The sequence below is a fragment of the Gopherus flavomarginatus genome, chromosome 21 (genome assembly GCF_025201925.1).
Source record: "Gopherus flavomarginatus isolate rGopFla2 chromosome 21, rGopFla2.mat.asm, whole genome shotgun sequence".
Taxonomy (NCBI): domain Eukaryota; kingdom Metazoa; phylum Chordata; order Testudines; family Testudinidae; genus Gopherus; species Gopherus flavomarginatus.
The window spans coordinates 6,104,575-6,121,805 of NC_066637.1; the positions used below are offsets into that span (position 1 = coordinate 6,104,575).

A 17,231-nucleotide genomic window follows, 5' to 3' on the forward strand; every position below is an offset into this window, starting at 1 on the left:
GAGAGAGGTAAGGGATTGACTCCGTGTACACAAATTTGCAGATGGACAATACGGTTGAGGTCTCTTATTTCTCACCTCTATATATTATTTATTTATTTTAAACCATTTTTGCTGTTAACGAGCATGTTATCTCTGGAGATAAGTCCACAGTTTGAGAACTGCAAAACTAAGCATCTCTGATGGTATCTTCTAGACTGAGCACTGAGTCTCATTGGGTAGATAGAAAGATTAACCTAAATAATCTATAAAGAAGCCTCTGGAACCCCATAAAATTGGTTTCCTAATCCATGAACTATTGGAACTCATTTACAAAACTTTTCTTAAACATTACATGAAAATATTGTCTCATACTATAGAATCAGAATTTATAATCCCTATTCCATGATGAAATATCTTTGAGCTATAATGTATCTTAATTAAAACTATCTTTAGATAATTTTTTTCTACAAAAATCATTTTATCAAAAATCCATTTTTAATTTAAAAAAAATCATTGATTTTTATCCACCCTGAACGTTACTAATCCTGACACATTCATAATGTTTAATTTGTTTATTTTAGACCAAGAAAAAAGTGTGTCTCATTTCTGGGAGCTTAGGGAGGCATTTATTTGTTATTTTTAAAGATGAAAACAATTCATAGTTCTTTGCAATTACTGCCTTTTAACTCCAGGTTGTGAATTTAGTGCTGGTCCATCAGATAAGAGTCCTTGAAAACTGGAGTCCTAGTTATCCCTTGAAGAGGTATATGACAAGCAGTGACAAGGCAAGCTCCCCCACAGTGCCCCACTGCTAATGTGCATAATGAACTGGAGGAACCCCTGGTAAGACTGAGAAGGTAGCTCAGTTAATTTGTTCCATTCAATCACTGGACCCTCTGAAATTGACAAAAAGGGTGCTAGTTTTGGGGACTTGGCAGTCCATCACAAACTAGGCTGAAACCCTCATCTCATTTCACATGGGCCAACAAATAACTTGGAGACAACAACTGTCAGCAAGTATTAGTGTGTGTCAAAGCAGCAACCCAAAGAGATAATATCCCATTACAAGCCCCCTGAGCAGTTGGATCTCCATAGTTTATTAATTTACTTGAGCTTCTTAATATCTGCTTGGACATTTATTTAAAACAGAACTCATTTTAAAATCAAGCTACAAATAACTTTCTGTAGGGCTGTATTTGCCTGCCTCAGTCTCTCTTCAGGTACAGGTTGCATTTGATCAAAATGTATGAAGTAGTGCTTTCTAAAGTGCTATTTGGTGAGTGATAAAATTCCTCCTCTACCTTGGTGGGTCCTGTGCTTATTGGCAGATTTTGCTAGCCTCAGAGATCTTCCTGTGTTGGCTCAGGAGTTGGGTGGTTTAGGGGGGAACCCGGGCCCGCCCTCTACCCCGGATTCCAGCCAACTGCGGTTGTCTAGAGTGCCTTCTGGAACAGCAACACAACAGCTACAATTCCCTGGGCTACTTCCCCATGGCTTCCTCCCAACACCTTCTTTGTCCTCACCACAGGACCTTCCTCCTGATGTCTGTTAATGCTTGTACTCCTCAGTCCTCCAACAGCACGCCCTCTCACTCCCAGCTCCTTACGCACACCTCACTAACTGGAGTGAGAGCCTTTTTATACCAGGTGTCCTGATTAGCCTTAATTAATTCTAATAACTTCCCAATTGGCTACAGGTGTCCTAATTAGCCTGCCAGCCTTAATTAGTTCTAGAAAGTTCCTGAGTGTTCTGGAATAGTCCCTGTTATCTTACTCAGGGAAAAGGGACCTGCTTAACCTGGAGCTAATGTATCTACCTTCGACCACTCTCTTGTAGCCATCTGGCCTGACCTTGTCACAAGTGCTAAAGTTCCAGTGCCAAAATCAATGTATTGGAGATTTCCAATCAGTCATTGAAAAGCGCTAATACAATTCAAATATACAGGATCACAAAAATTAGAGATGAAAAGACCTATTGTATTAATTCATCAAGGCCATCGCCCTAGAAGTGCAGGGTTAGTATCCTAATAGAGGTCATATCAGATATGAAACAAATTAAAACTTTTATTAGAGAATATTTAAAGTTACAGAACACAAATTGTTGAATACACATTATAAATACTCGTGCTATATCAGTTCGTGCTTGTCAAAAACATTATAACCATGGATTGCAAATGCAGAGAGAAAAGCGATATGAGCTGACAATTGCCTGCAGCAGAAAATACAGATGGAGGATTAGTGGTTAAGCACGTAACACAGAAAAAGAAAGTACACTAGTTAGTTAAATCAGTTCAAAGAATCCTTCAGTCTTGTCGCTTCTCAGTTAGTGGTCTGGATCTTATCTTCAGATTGGCAGTGTCCAGTAACGTGTTCAATATAGTGGTATCTGAAACTATCAATGACTATCAGCCTGGAGTAGTGTCTGGGCACCTTAAAGTCCTGAAACAGTCTCAGTCTTGTGGTCCCAGATACCCAGTCCTCTGATGATCATTGTGTGAATGGCAGTGAGGTATCCCCATTCTCTCAAGGTATCAGCTGGGGTGTGTGTGTCTATTTCTCTATTTTCCATTCCTGTGTCTCAATGAAGGCAGCGACCCAATTCTCGAAGGGGATTGTGACACCCTGGCACCCCAATATTCACCACTGTCATGTAATTAGGATATGTTTTGTACAGAATATGCCTTGTGAGGTTTCAATCTAAAAACCTTCATCTACTAGACATTAATATCTGATTGGATTGTATGTGCGATCATCGAAGGTGAAGTTAGGCTATGTATGTGTTACTGAAACATGTTGTGAGGTTGAAATCACCCACAAGGATCCTTTCAGGTACAACGGTAAAAAGGCCAAAAAATGTTAATGGCATATTGCGGAAATGCACACAAGCACAAGGATTACCCCAGGAACTGTGTACAATAGAAACCTCTCAGAGATAGCTCTACACAATGGGAACTAGCTGACCCAGGTCACAGCAAAAGAGCTTTCCAGCAAGTGGGAAGAATATATAAAAGGGGGACAATGACATCATGATGGTACCTCACTCTCCCTACAATAATACACCTAGAAACACTTGAGGGGCAAGGGGCTTGTCTACATCACAAAGTTGCAGCGCTGGTGAGGGGGTTACAGCGCTGCAACTTAGGAGGTGTACACATCTGCAGGGCATCACCAGCGCTGCAACTCCCTGTTTGCAGCGCTGGCCGTACTCCCGTTTTGTCTCGGGTGTAGAGGATCCAGCGCTGGTAATCAAGTGTAGACACTTACCAGTGCTTTTCTTGACCTCCGTGGAATAAGCAGGTATCCCAGCATACCTGAGGAAGCCTCTGGTAATCAAGCAGGTCTCCTACCCTGGTTTGCTCTCGCGTTCCCCGAACCCCCGAGCAAGCAGGTCTCCTTCCCTGCGGTTTGCTCTCGCGTTCCCCGAACCCCCGAGCAAGCAGGTCTCCTTCCCTGCGGTTTGCTCTCGCGTTCCCCGAACCCCCGTGCAAGCAGGTCTCCTTCCCTGCGGTTTGCAGGGGGGTTCGGGGAACGCGAGAGCAAACCGCGGCGAAGCTGGTCTCCTTCCCTGGTTTGCTCTCGCGTTCCCCGAACCCCCGAGCAAGCAGGTCTCCTTCCCTGCGGTTTGCAGGGGGGTTCGGGGAACGCGAGAGCAAACCGCGGCGAAGCTGGTCTCCTTCCCCGGTTTGCTCTCGCGTTCCCCGAACCCCGAGCAAGCAGGTCTCCTTCCCTGCGGTTTGCAGGGGGGTTCGGGGAACGCGAGAGCAAACCGCGGCGAAGCTGGTCTCCTTCCCCGGTTTGCTCTCGTGTTCCCCGAACCCCCCTTGAAGCCGCCCAACAGCGCTGCAGTGTGGCCACATCTAACACCACTTGCAGCGCTGGTTGCTGTAAGTGTGGCCACTCTGCAGCGCTGGCCCTATACAGCTGTACTAATACAGCTGTAACAACCAGCGCTGCAAAATTGTAGATGTAGACATACCCAAGGACTGAACTGTGGGAAGTGATGGTCCCAGGCTAGAGGGATTTTTACCTTGTGTGTGAAAACCTGAGAAAGACAAGATAACTTGTGCCTTAAGAATCTGTCAGCCTGTTTATCACTCAGGGTGAGAATTTGCTAATTCATATCCTACCTATCTACTATGTTAAACTGTTTGTGGTTTTGTTTATTTACTAATCTGCTTTCCTCTGTTCGCTATCACGTATAATCACTTAAAATCTACCTTTTGAGGTTAATAAACTTGTTTTGTCTAACAGCAGTGTTTATGAAAACTGTAACTTGGGGCAGAAAGCTGTTGCATCTCTCTCTCTCTCTCTCTCTCCCCACATTGAGGGAGGGGGCAAAATTTATGCGCTTACGCTGTACATTTCCCTATACAGTGCAAGACAGTATAATTTTGGGTTTACACTCCGGGGGGCGGGGTGTGCCTTAGCAATTGGGAGATGCCTTAGCTGAGCCTTCCCATGCAGAGCTGATCTCAGCATCTGTGTGTGAACCTGCAGCTGGGTGTGACCCTGTCTGTGTGTGTGCTGGTGAAACAGCAAATGTGGAGAGCTTGGCAACTTATCACAGCACCACAGTGTGAAAAGGAGCCCAGGCTGGTGAGTGAGGTGAGCTCAGTGGTACCCCAGTTCCAAGTGGCATCCTGGAGGGGAACCCAGGGACCCATCACAGGGATAATTTACTTCTGGTTCCTTGTCAGTGATCACAACATCCATCTTAGCTGGCAGTTGAAGTCCGGAATAGAAGAGTTAATGAAGACCGTTCTCTCAGATGCTGAAATTGCCTTAACAAACCTATTATGCACAACATAGTGGTGAAGTGGCCATGCTCTGGAATGGGGCTTAGAGCTGCACAGGACATGGGGCAGGGTTTCACTCTTATAGCTGCATCTCTGGTATAATCTGTCCCTACACTTCATCTTAGTCAAAGGGTCAAGAATCAATTACTATCTAACTATGGAACCCCTTGTGACTTTGGCTCCCAAAGCATTGTAATAGAATGTGATTATTCTAAAATAAAGGCAAGTTACAATTCATTTCCTTCAATGAAATTATATGGATGTAAAAGCAGCCTGGCCATATCTGGTCCTGGGACTGAATTTAGTTAACAGTTCTGTTGGTAATACATGTGAAGGACCAGAATTTAGCACTCATAGCTGTTTTGAATCTGCAGGTCTAACAGGACAAAAATAGTAAGAACTTTATTTTTGCCCACAAATTCAGCAGTATGACTTGGAATACATCCAAGAAATAGATTTGTTGAGCAACGTGATGCCATTTTTCAGAAGTAATTTTTCAGAGCAGAACTGCAGTTTAAGACTAAATTCTAGAATCAGTTACACTTACATTAATCTAGGCAAACTTCATGTCTCAGATTTTCCCTGGTGTTGCTGGCTGTAGAATTTGATTCAACAAGACTATCTGACACAACCATATTAAAATATACAGATTCACAGTAGAATTATAAGTAAAGAGAAAATCAGAGAACCGTACCTTGCACATGCCATAATCTGTTAACTTGATATGACCCTCTGCGTCTAGCAGAACATTGTCTAGTTTTAAATCTCTGTAGATTATTCCTCTCTCATGTAGGAAATTCAGAGCAATACAAATTTCAGCAGCATAAAACCTTAAATAGGAAAAAAGAAGAGCCATATTCATTACTAGAAGAATTACATAAAAGTTGGCATAACTTGAAAAATCCAACGAGTTTTTGAAACCAAAGGAACAAAGGAAAAAGGAAAAGCTAACAGAGTCCCAGAGCTTCTCACCATGGAGAGGATAAAAACAACAAAACCCCTAAATTCATTCAAAAGTAGCTGTTACAATCAAAGTACAAATTAAAAAATATAGCCACTATCTACAAAGCTAAAGACTTATAGCAAGTAACTTTTTTTCAGTTTGATATTGAAGAGATTTCTTTTCCCCATCATACTATCGAACATTTCTCTGAAGCTGTAAAACTCAAATAATGGGTATCAGAACTGAATTTCTGAGCTGGTAAACTCTACATCAACTATTCTAATGCAGAGGCAAGACGTGTCTGTAATGCCAACACTTGCAAGACAGTACTTTTTACTAGGTTCTGTATAAAACTCCTGTATAAAACTATTTACACCAAAACACTTAAACCCTACATCAGCAATGCACTTCAGAGAACTGTTAATCAAATATAAAAGCAATGACAATTAATTGTTCCTATTATCAAATGCTTTTTTTTTTTAAACTTTCCAAATCACCTACAGCAATTTCCCTTGAAATTTTTATATTCTCTTGCTGTCATTTAAGATAAACTATTTTATGTTGTGCTATGTAATGATACTATAAGAGAATTATCACACTTATCAATGCATTAGTAAAATACCTTGCATGTTCTTCAGGAAGTTTTCTTTGCCGTTGCATATGAAACATGAGATCTCCCCCATTTACATATTCTATGACAAGAAACAATCTGAAAATGTACAATACAATAAATGGATTTAAACTCAAGGAAAACTGTATTTTTTTAATTCCATAAGACTGACATTTTTACTAAGGTCATAGTTAATATTTCACTCCAACAACAACAAAATCTAAAGTTAAAAATGTTCCTCCAAGTTGCCCTCTCAAGTTAGGCATTTAAAATTGTAATTACAATAAAAATTAATAACCATTTAAAAACAAAACAAGAGCATCTATTTAATTTAGAATACACCCATGTCTGTGGTATGTAGATGACATATCTATAATTTAAAAGCACGTATAAGAATACTTCAATAGAAAAACACAAATGAAATTGATTTGAACTTAATGAAGGCATACCTGCTTAACACTAGGTCTGAGTTTGGCATGAAGCCATTATAACTTTCCAAACATATGAAAAGGATAACAGAGGTTGCTGAAATTAACCAAGTACCATTGTGGGCTGTCAGTGTAAAACATTTCTTTAATACAGTATCAGATGTATATTTTAAAAGTCTAAAATAGTCAGATTGCAACAAAAGAGTATGACAAGTAGATGATAAATTGAAAAGCCAAAGGCTTTATCAAAAACAAATGCAGGAGCAAAATAGACATTAATTTTCAAATGAAACATTTATACTATGAAAACATCTTATTTTAAAGGCTATGTCTATCATATCAAATGACTGATGCAGATTGCAATATATCTCGTGAAATAGGGAATAGTAGTATCAATTTTTTTCCGTGTACTACTATTCAATAGCTGAATTCTGAATGGCTTAGAAAACTGACTGTGTTAGATTACAAGTATGTTTTAATATAACAGTGTACTTAAAAAAAAAGTTTCTCATTAGATGAAATTTTATTATTTGCCACTAAATAAGGATCAGTCATTTACAAGTTTGGCACAGATTTACTTTGATATAATAAGTATTAGACAAAATACTGAATACTGTTTTACGGTGAAGGTGTTTGTCTTTTTTTACAAAAAAATCAAGCATGAATAGCTTCATATTTGAAAAAACAAAGATTACATGCATAGACTTGTTACATTTTTGATACATGTAACAGATACATTTGAAACCAACCAAAACACAAGTCAAAAGTAAACATTTTAAAAAGATTAAGATGACTAGTTTTATTATTAATTTTGAGCATTAAAAAGGTCAGTAAGCACTGTAGAGTTCTGAGCATTAATGAATATACAAGTATTATGCTGTTATTTGCACTAGCTTATGAAAAGCCAAAACTGATACACTGAAGAAAGATGTCTGGAGACACACTTCAGAGAAATGTAAAAAAACAAATTTATGTTTGAGAAAAGTAATGATTCTAATGATTTCAATCACATATGATTCACAACAATCCTCCTCTTCCAAATGAAGTTCTAAATTGCGTCAGGATCCTTATACGCACCAATAAAAATAAAGATAATTCTGTTTATATGCTGAATACAACAATCTGACTTCCTGATGTCATGCTGTGAGAAACATTCTAAATTCGAAGGATACAGAAATGCCTGGCTCTGTATGGCCACCCGTAATAAAACTAGGAGTCTGATGAGTTCAGGGGAGGCCATTTTTCACTAGAAATGGAAAACAAATTTGGTGTGGCCAACAGGACCAGCTAGGATTACAATAGCTCTGTTCTTTGACTAGAAACTTTGACACTAAAAGAATCTGAATGTGAATGCAACTGAATAATCCCCCGCCCACGCCGCCCACAGTAGCAGAAGCTAATCTAATAAACATTTTTTCAACCCCTGGTCTAGTATAAAATACAGGTCCACCTTAATATAAAAAAATAGTATGATCTAGTAACCTTAGGCAAATCCAATTTACCACATCATAATTCAACAACAACTCATCGAAGTCTCATCTATTGGCATCTTAACCAGCATGCAATGATTCTCTACTTCATAGCACAACACAGTATAATCAGAGAGGACACTGACTAATTTCACACGTAAATTTCTGTCCAAAGCAAGACAACTGGCCCTCAGCCTTTTGCTTTTTGTTGATAAATCAGCATTGCTTATTACTTTGCGTTACAGAAAGGCAGTATGTCAAGCAGGGGTGGTTATAAAGATTTTGCAGGAAATTCCAGAAATCTGTGGACATTTTGGAGACAGATGAATAAGCAGACTGGGTTGTTTTAGTCTGATACATATCTTCGAAGACATTGCAATAACCATTATTGGTCCAAATCTGTAACATTCTACATAGTATACCCCCTGAAGTTAATGGCTGCATTATCAGGGCCTATTACAGGCTTTTCAAAACTAGTTTTGCAATGCACTTCTCAAAACACACAAGAGAAAATGCAATGGGGTAGGGAAAATACAAGTGGAATGATCAGCCATCTGAAAAGACTTATTATACACTGGAGGGAAGATACCATATGTGGGAAAACGTGATCCATGGAAACTGACAAGGTTAAAGAGTCCTACAGAATAGCAATATGCTGAGTGAGTGCTTCATATGAAAACTGAAGCTTCCTTGGAAGCAGCTTTTCTTTATGCACCCAATTATTCCAGAATTAAAAATTCTTCTCTCTACTCCTTCCTTTCCCCACACATATTTGGCAAACTCTCCCTACTGCTCATCCAATTCTAAAACACATACTTTGTAAAGATTAACCAATATAGAAGAACCTATGAAAAGCCCTCTGAAAACACAACTCCAAATTAAGTCAAAATCCAAACTAAGTTAAAATCCAAAGCGAAGGACTGATCCCCTTCTTTTTGGAGACACTTAAGAAAAAGAATCCTGAAATTGGCTCATGACAAGCTAGTCTGCCTCTTAAGTAAATTAATTGAGTGTATTTTTTTGCAACTGCTATTGAAGAACTACAAAAAACTAAATAAAACCAAGACCAACACGCCACTAACAAACAATTTGAATACATATTAATAAGCAAAGCTCGTGATCTTTCACTGTTGCAACTGCTGACCTCTTATGCCCCCCACCTTTCCCAATACCTTGGTTATTGTGATCCATAATGTTATCTAATTTAGATTGTGATTGTGCAAAGACTTATGCATATGTTTAACTACATGTACGTGAGTAGTCCCTACTATCTTCAATGGGACTACTCTTTGCAGGCTCAAGACCTTCAATTTTAACCAGCCATGTTAGGAGACTACCTTAATTACAGGTTAAGTACCATGTGTACCTCTCTTACTGTAATAATAAATGACACCAATTCCTAAAAATGTAGGAAACTGCATTTTTTGTACTGTGAGGATTAGTGACATCACCCTGGTAAGTAAAAAATGTAAAGTGAGAAATTCTCTTTTAAACTATTTCTCTAAGTATATACATTTATTATAACTTTGTTATTGTTAACAAATACAATCTAAAATATATTTAAGTTTAAAAATAAAAATAGAACACCAACCATTGATCTAATATTTAAGGTGTTGCTTAGGGACAGAAAATTTCTAATACAGCACTTAAACACAGAGTTTACCCATGTTACTGTTTGTTTCCTGTGTGCCGATTATCAACACTACTTGCACTTGAATAAGTTTGCTTCCTCACAGTTAAGTTTCCTGCTTCCATTTCATCCTGCAGTGAAGTCATAATGCTGAATTTATGACATTACAACAATACCCAGGACAACAGACTTAAGTCATAAACATAGATATTGGTTTCACTGCAGGATTAAAAAGGAGAAGCAAGGCTGGGAGAAAGGACTAAAAGCCACCCCAACAACAAAAGCAATACAGAAAAACACTGGACAAGTACTTTATATTTATTTCCATACGTTCTTTTTGCAAACCTGCTCCAGTATGAAAATCTCCCAAAGAAATGACATGCAAAGGACTTATCTAAACTCTGATTTCAGCCCTCCTCTTGTTTCTCATGATGTTTAAAAGGAAGCCTGATTTTTTAAAAAGCTTTTTCTCTGTTTTTCACATTAGTCATTCAGGTCTCATCTGTCCTGGAAGACACCATGATGAGATGGAAGTATTAGTGAAATGACATCACAAGAGCCAAGACAGTGAAAACTTAGAAGCAGAAAGGAAAGGATTTTAAAGGGTAATATTTAAAACTATTTTTGTTTATTTTTCTGATCTACTACACTTCAGCAACCTTTCCCTTCAATTACTCGGTGAGTAGTAATATATATCCTCATACATCCCACAGACTCTTATGCAAAATCAAAAAAAGACCAAAGCTGACTTTGCTAGTATTTCTAAGCTAAAAAACCAGCAGAAATTAAAAACAAAAATAAAAACCTTTAGATCACTTTTTTCATACATGATAAAGCAACAAACAAAAAAGGAAAAACATCTCTTTTTTAATATCATCTTTTACAGGTCACCTTTGGAACTCCTTCTCTCTTCCTGGTCCACAATAACCCTACCTTGCTGATCTTCAGGGCAAACTGAAAAGCCCATTTATTTCCACTAGCAGTGAGAAAAAGAGAAGATGCTGATCGGAAGGTATGTTTTTTGCTGCTGGGTCATTATGGTTACTATGAATACGATGATTAAAGGTTGAAGGGAGAATTACAGAGGTGATCCATTTCATGGCTGCGTATTTAAGAATAGTCAGGGTGCATGGGGAACAAAGAACAGGTGCTCCCTTTAATGGCTATGTGCATAAGCCTAAATAAAAATAAATCCACTGAATACTGCATAAAATCTGCTTGTTTAGGTTATGCAAGCAGTCTACTGCATGCTACTCACATGAATAGAATCCAAGGAAGTAAATCTTCCAAATATCACACATGTAACATTTTGTATGACTAGCATGTGTGTCAATATAGCATTGAAGGGGCTGTGGTACCTAAATTCAACCATGAATAAGAATACCCTTATACAAGAAAAAGTTAACAGTTGGAAACATCCATTATTCCAGACATGCATATGCACTCTGGCATAAGACAATTTTTCTTCATTTCCCTCCCCACACACACATTAAATACCTTCATGCAATAAAATACTGAAAAAATATAAACCATTTCAGCTTATGCAGATGAGAAAAAACAATTCACTGATATTTGAAAGTAGATAAGAATTTATTAAGTATTTGCTCAAATAAACCAAAGAACTTTCTCGATCTGTTACCTATTCAAATGCTACAGTGACAAAAGCATAAAAAATAACAGCTATATACAAAAAAAGACATCTAGATATATATGTAGGAACGGCCTTTAAGTTGTCCAAATTATGTAGAAAAGCTGTCTTAATTGCCCCAATAAATATTGTTAGAAGACACAGTTCCTACTATGTGCTTTTTAAGACTGTGATTTTGTGCAACCAGAAATATATAATAGAGACACAGTCAACTTATTAACCTAAAAGTTTGTCCATTTACATCTCTATATCTGAATGTTACTATACTATTAAATAGGCCACACAGTCATCTTGTGTTATTTCTACAAAAGGGTTGTTATAGTAATACCTCCATCCAAAGGTCTCAAAACACTAAGATGACACTTTCTAACTGCCATGGTTGCTTTATGAAAAGCAGTTAGTACAAAGATCAAGATTTTCAAAACAAAATAACTTCAAAACTTTCTTACCGACTTGTTGTTTGAAAGCACGAATGTAAACCAACTAGGAATGGATTACTGGATGCCTGTTCAAACACATGTTTCTCTGTCTGTACCCAATCAATATCCTGAAATAGAGTATTTGGAGAATCAGAACTACTGTTGGATACCTCGCTGTGGGTAAAGCCAGAAAAGAAACTGTCAACATTTATATTCCCATATATATGAGTCACTGTTACAAACATTCTTTAAAAAAAAAGATGGAAAAAAACTTGGCCCAGAGAAAGTTTAAATATTTTTTGCTTCAACAGCTTGTCAGAGGTTTTCTGAATATTCAGAAGAATCTGAACAAAATTTACTAATCATGAAGTTTAAAAAATAAGAAAACATATGTGAAGTATTAATGATATATTGGTTCAAAGTGTCCTGAAGCAAGCGGATATCACATTACAAACATTTGTGTCAGCTGGAGTTGCCACAATTTGCTTTGTTTTGGGTACAAGTCACTGAGTTTCACACAGTTTCTGTGATCAGCTAAACTATGAAGGTAAAATACTGAGAAAGGAGACCACAAGCTATTGGTATTTCCAAAATTTAATAGATGCTAGAACAGCATTGCAAAACCAAGACCCATTGTAACAAAATATCCCAAACCTGTTCATAAATGCAAAACCTAAAGTCCGTGTACTATAACTGTTCTCAGCATAGGTAGGCATTCCCCACATCTTTTACAACATATATTCCACAATACCCTACCCACTCCATGAATACTTATCAAGGAGTGCCTGGCAGGAAACCCCATGCATTGGTGAGCTTGAATTCCCTAGTTCCTAGCTGACCAACAATATGTCAACTGTCCGGTCAATCCAAAGACAACTAGGATAGATACTCAGGTGCCCTTATCTGAGGGCCAGCAGGTAAAAGCTAGATTGCAACCTTGAGAGAGCAATCTTTAGAGCTATCCTGTCAGGCCAGGCCCACCAACTGAGATCTTCATGGGAGTTGGGAATCCCCATCAAGTGTTAACATGTATTTGGTTCTCTACATAAAGACGTAGCCTTTGAAGGGGCACAGACAGGTCAATTACAGGCAAAAAATTATGTTTATACTAATTTGTGTATATACAAGCAATAGAAGTGTTTCCATGTCTTTTTAAAAAAAAACCAAAACACACCAAGTAAACTTTTCTTACAATGACTATAAACTAAGCTTTGTAGCATTGTGCTATTTCCATTGGAACAGGAGAGTGACACTGGCTAGTAACTACCGAAAAAGGGGGAGGAAAAGGGACATTATTTTCACTTCCTAGGCTAAGAAAAAAAGAAACAGTACGAACAGCGTAAAGCAAATTATATTTTAAAAATTCTTCCAGCTTTAATAACTGGTGCTTTGTGATAAGTATTTTTACGTTGTCTTTCACATAATAAGATAACTTGGTAAAAAGACAGTTAATGAATTTTGTTTTTTGAAAATGTATTACCTTTAGCCTGACGACATACTCTGAATGAGCATTCAACAGGATATTTCCTTTCAGTTCCTTTAACGTCAGTTCTAATTAAATCAGGGGGGATCTGCTTCAGTTCCACTTGGGTGAAGACAGCCTTTGAATATACTCCTGCTACTACAACACTAACTAACCAAGCACTAGCAGGTTCAATGCATTCTAAATTCACTGATACACCTCTACCCCGATATAACGCTGTCCTCGGGAGCCAAAAAATCTTATCGCGTTATAGGTGAAACCGCATTATATCAAACTTGCTTTGATCCACTGGAGTGCGCAGCCCCGCCCCCCCCCCCCAAGTGCTTCTTTACTGCGTTATATCCGAATTTGTGTTATATCGGGTCGTGTTATATCAGGGTAGAGGTGTATTTGAAAGAGGAAAACATTATTAAGTAATGCATTTTCTTTATCACTGAAACATAATCAAATGAAATTTCCATCACTTTAGATATGTAGTCTTAAAATTCCATTTCTTATAGATGCTAACTTGTGGCAATCAGCAGTAATTAGATCAAGTTTCTTATGTTATGATGCGTGAGGTCACAATCCAAAATAACTGACAGCTCATTCTCAACTGTTTCTAGTTCTCAAAGGCAACTACAAAGCTGACTAAATATGTCTCCTCACCTTTCACTGTCATTGAAAGAAACAATTGAAGAAACAAGGAACATAACTGTGAAGCAACTTTTTCTTGGTCATAAAAGAGAGAGATTGCAACACTTAGGCAAGCAAGTCTAAAGATAAAGAATCTAAGTAGCCTTACTCTTCTAGTATCAGTCTCTGGAATGTAACAAGTACAGCAACTAGTGAAACTGGTTACCACCAACAATTATTTCTTCTTCTTCTTTTTTTTTTTTTTTTTTTTTTTAATTCTTTGCAACAAAATATTGTCTTTTGTAAACTAGTTTTCCAGTGGCCATAGAATTAAGACTGACAACTTAAAAATCACATTTGTGTCTGAAAAATATGTATCTGTTATAGCCAGAAGTTAGACTACTAATATGGAAAGAGGCTACTGAAAAATATTTTATTTATTTTTCCAGTTCATTTACTCAATGCCATTGGTATCAGTCAAATTCATGGTTTCCTCTCAATTTGTCACTCCCTACCTCACCGAAGAAACTATTATAGCACATTTTTAAAGCAATTAAAAAAAAAACAAAACCAGGACATGCCCTTGGTCCACCAGTGACTGGAATTTTTTTTTTTTAAATTGACTCTCGAAAAAAAAATAATCATGTTGATGTGGCCCCTTTTAAAAGCCAGTGTTTACTAAATGTGAAAAATGATCTGTAGTTTTATATTACATGTACTTCTCTTTTACGTGTGTGTGTACACACCAAAAATGCACTCAGAGGATTTACTTCTATAAAAATAAAAAACATTATACAAATGTAAGTTCAGCTCCTGTTATGAAGTTCAGCATTTGTTGATTAGTTTCTTCTGACACCCTACAAGCTGAAATTGGGAGGGAGGCAACATCCTGCTATCCTTTCAGTCACAGATGAACAGACTATTTAATACCCAATGCTTTATTTAACCAACAAATAAAAGGCTAGACTTTGATAACATCCAGGTTTATTAGAAAAAATTCATTTGTGTTTTTCTAAGACTGCTAGCCAATTAGTCTGTATTAGTTACTTCGGAGGTGGTGGACATTTCTCCCAGAACCAATCTGTGCCATACTTCATGTAGGCAGTTGATGCCACCAACTAACTTACTAGTCAGTGAAGCTTCCACTACGTGACAAAATATTTATTCAAAATTTCAGTTACATTTTTAATACATTTTCTTTCATTCACCGGTTAGAACCAACGACAATACCTAACCATGATTCAATTCAGTATTTTAAAATTTTGAACACAGACTTTTACCTCATCATCATGGACCAATTCTTTTTTCACTACTTTCATGGCATAAATTTGATCATTCTTTTTTAACCGTACTAAAAGAACTTTGGCATAACTTCCACGTCCAATAACTCTGATTAAGTCAAAGTCCTGTAGTCCAAGGCCCTGAGAAATCTTAATTCCATCCATTCCATCAATAACCGGCTTGATATCCTGTACAAAGACAAACAGATACACATTCAGAAACAGTTGAAGTCTTCTTAACTAAAAATTGTTAGTGCAAACAAGTTTAACCTCTGAACAGAGTCAGGATTTGCTCAATGTGCATGCTAGTCAAACACCGATTTGTCAAATAGTACAAGAATGACATAGCCCTAAAACAAGTCTTTTTTTTTAAACTTCCTTGTTATAATTTTTCTACTTGCTATTATTTGTGCCAGTTATTTTTTTTCCCCAAAGAAATAGCTTGCTGAACATTTCATCTTAATTAAAAACATGTTACTAAGATTAAATTCTGAATGTTCCCATATTCTGCAGGTGAACTGCTGCAGAACCATACATATCTATGCAATTATCCTCAGCAGCTTACCCACACCATGTAAAGTGCCATTATATTAAAGTGCTATTTTGGCCAATGGTGGCTGGTTTGCCAGTGCCTGACATGCGGGTTGTTCAAAACACCCAGCCAGAGAAGTCTCCCATGCAACAGAGCCAACAGTTCGTGGCAGACCTATCATCTAAGATTATTTCATGCTGTGTTTTTTACTGGGGTAACTTGCTTTTTAACATGCAAACCAGTTTCTACATTTGTACAGTGCGCCTGTAGAACCCACTGCACTGGAATCAGCTTTTATTTTATACAGATCAGAGCAGAAATTTACATTAAAGGCCTAGAGGTGACAGGGTCTGTATTACATTACCAAATATTGATCCAACCATGTTCTCCACATGGCGTTTTTGTCTTGAAAAAGTGGTCAAGTCTAGGTCATGCTTACTTTATACGTTTATAGCTAAACACAACCACTTTTCCTAGTCAAGACAGACCCCCAGAGACTTAAATCCCAAGTTGATAAAAGTCCAAAGTCAGACAGACACATTTAAAATAAAGAGTCCTACAATCAGGTTCCTTTTCTGATGATAAAATCAGGACAAAGGAGATGGTATGCAACTCTATTTTATTATTGACACAGTGGAAAAAAGTTTTGTGTCACTGATCGCTCATTTCTAAGCACCAAGCATTTCCACTTCAGGTTTCATCTAACTGTAAGCCCTGGAAATTCCAAGTATTTTTTTTTTTCTAAATACTCATTCACAGGATTTTGGATACAGCTATGTAGTATCCATCCACATGAAAAATCTTGTATTTCCTACTCTGGAAAATTAAAAGACTCTGACCAAGCAAAGAGGGTCTGAATTCAATTCTTGGATTGCTAGCCCTTCCAGGCTAGAGCTGTGTGTGTGAGTGAACAGTGTTTGCACATTCTGAAAGATACGGAGATACACATTAATAAAAGAAGATCTAAGCAGAAAGAGAGATACAGAAACCTTACTCTGCTAATTGAGTACATCTGCCTTGGCAGGAGGTTAAGCAGTTTCAGGGTACATCAAACACACTACAGTTGTAGTGAAATTCAAGTTGCTGGTCAGGACCATGCTGATTTCCCAAGAGTGAATATTTGTGGAAGAGATTTTAAAAAGGAGAATATATTATTTTGATTGAAGCTTTATTAAAGAAGGTAGAAATAACTATTTTGTCCCCTGGAGAGATATGTCTTGGTATTAAATAAAACCACACAATTTTGCTGACTGGAAATGACAGATTTAGAGACATTCAAAATCAAGCAGTCGGAAAGAGTTAAGCAAAGTACAGTATGTGCCCCAGTTATACCATGTTAGCAATGTTTACAATGCTTCAACGCTTTTTATGGTCTATTTTTATTTGATCTCATACTACTG

The 17,231-nt window shown here is 37.5% G+C and overlaps 1 protein-coding gene across 10 annotated transcripts in view; it reads right to left on the bottom strand.

Annotated features, from left to right (window-relative positions):
• Positions 1-17,231, bottom strand: part of PRKCZ (protein kinase C zeta) — a 143,792-nt gene that overhangs the window by 31,708 nt on the left and 94,853 nt on the right. For all 10 annotated transcript variants that reach the window (XM_050931633.1, XM_050931632.1, XM_050931636.1 and 7 more), the window contains 4 exons: positions 15,300-15,488; positions 11,952-12,049; positions 6,340-6,426; positions 5,469-5,604 (listed from right to left, as the gene is read on the bottom strand). In XM_050931633.1, the coding sequence (XP_050787590.1) occupies positions 5,469-5,604; positions 6,340-6,426; positions 11,952-12,049; positions 15,300-15,488 (510 nt within the window). The remainder of the gene's footprint in view (positions 1-5,468; positions 5,605-6,339; positions 6,427-11,951; positions 12,050-15,299; positions 15,489-17,231) is intronic.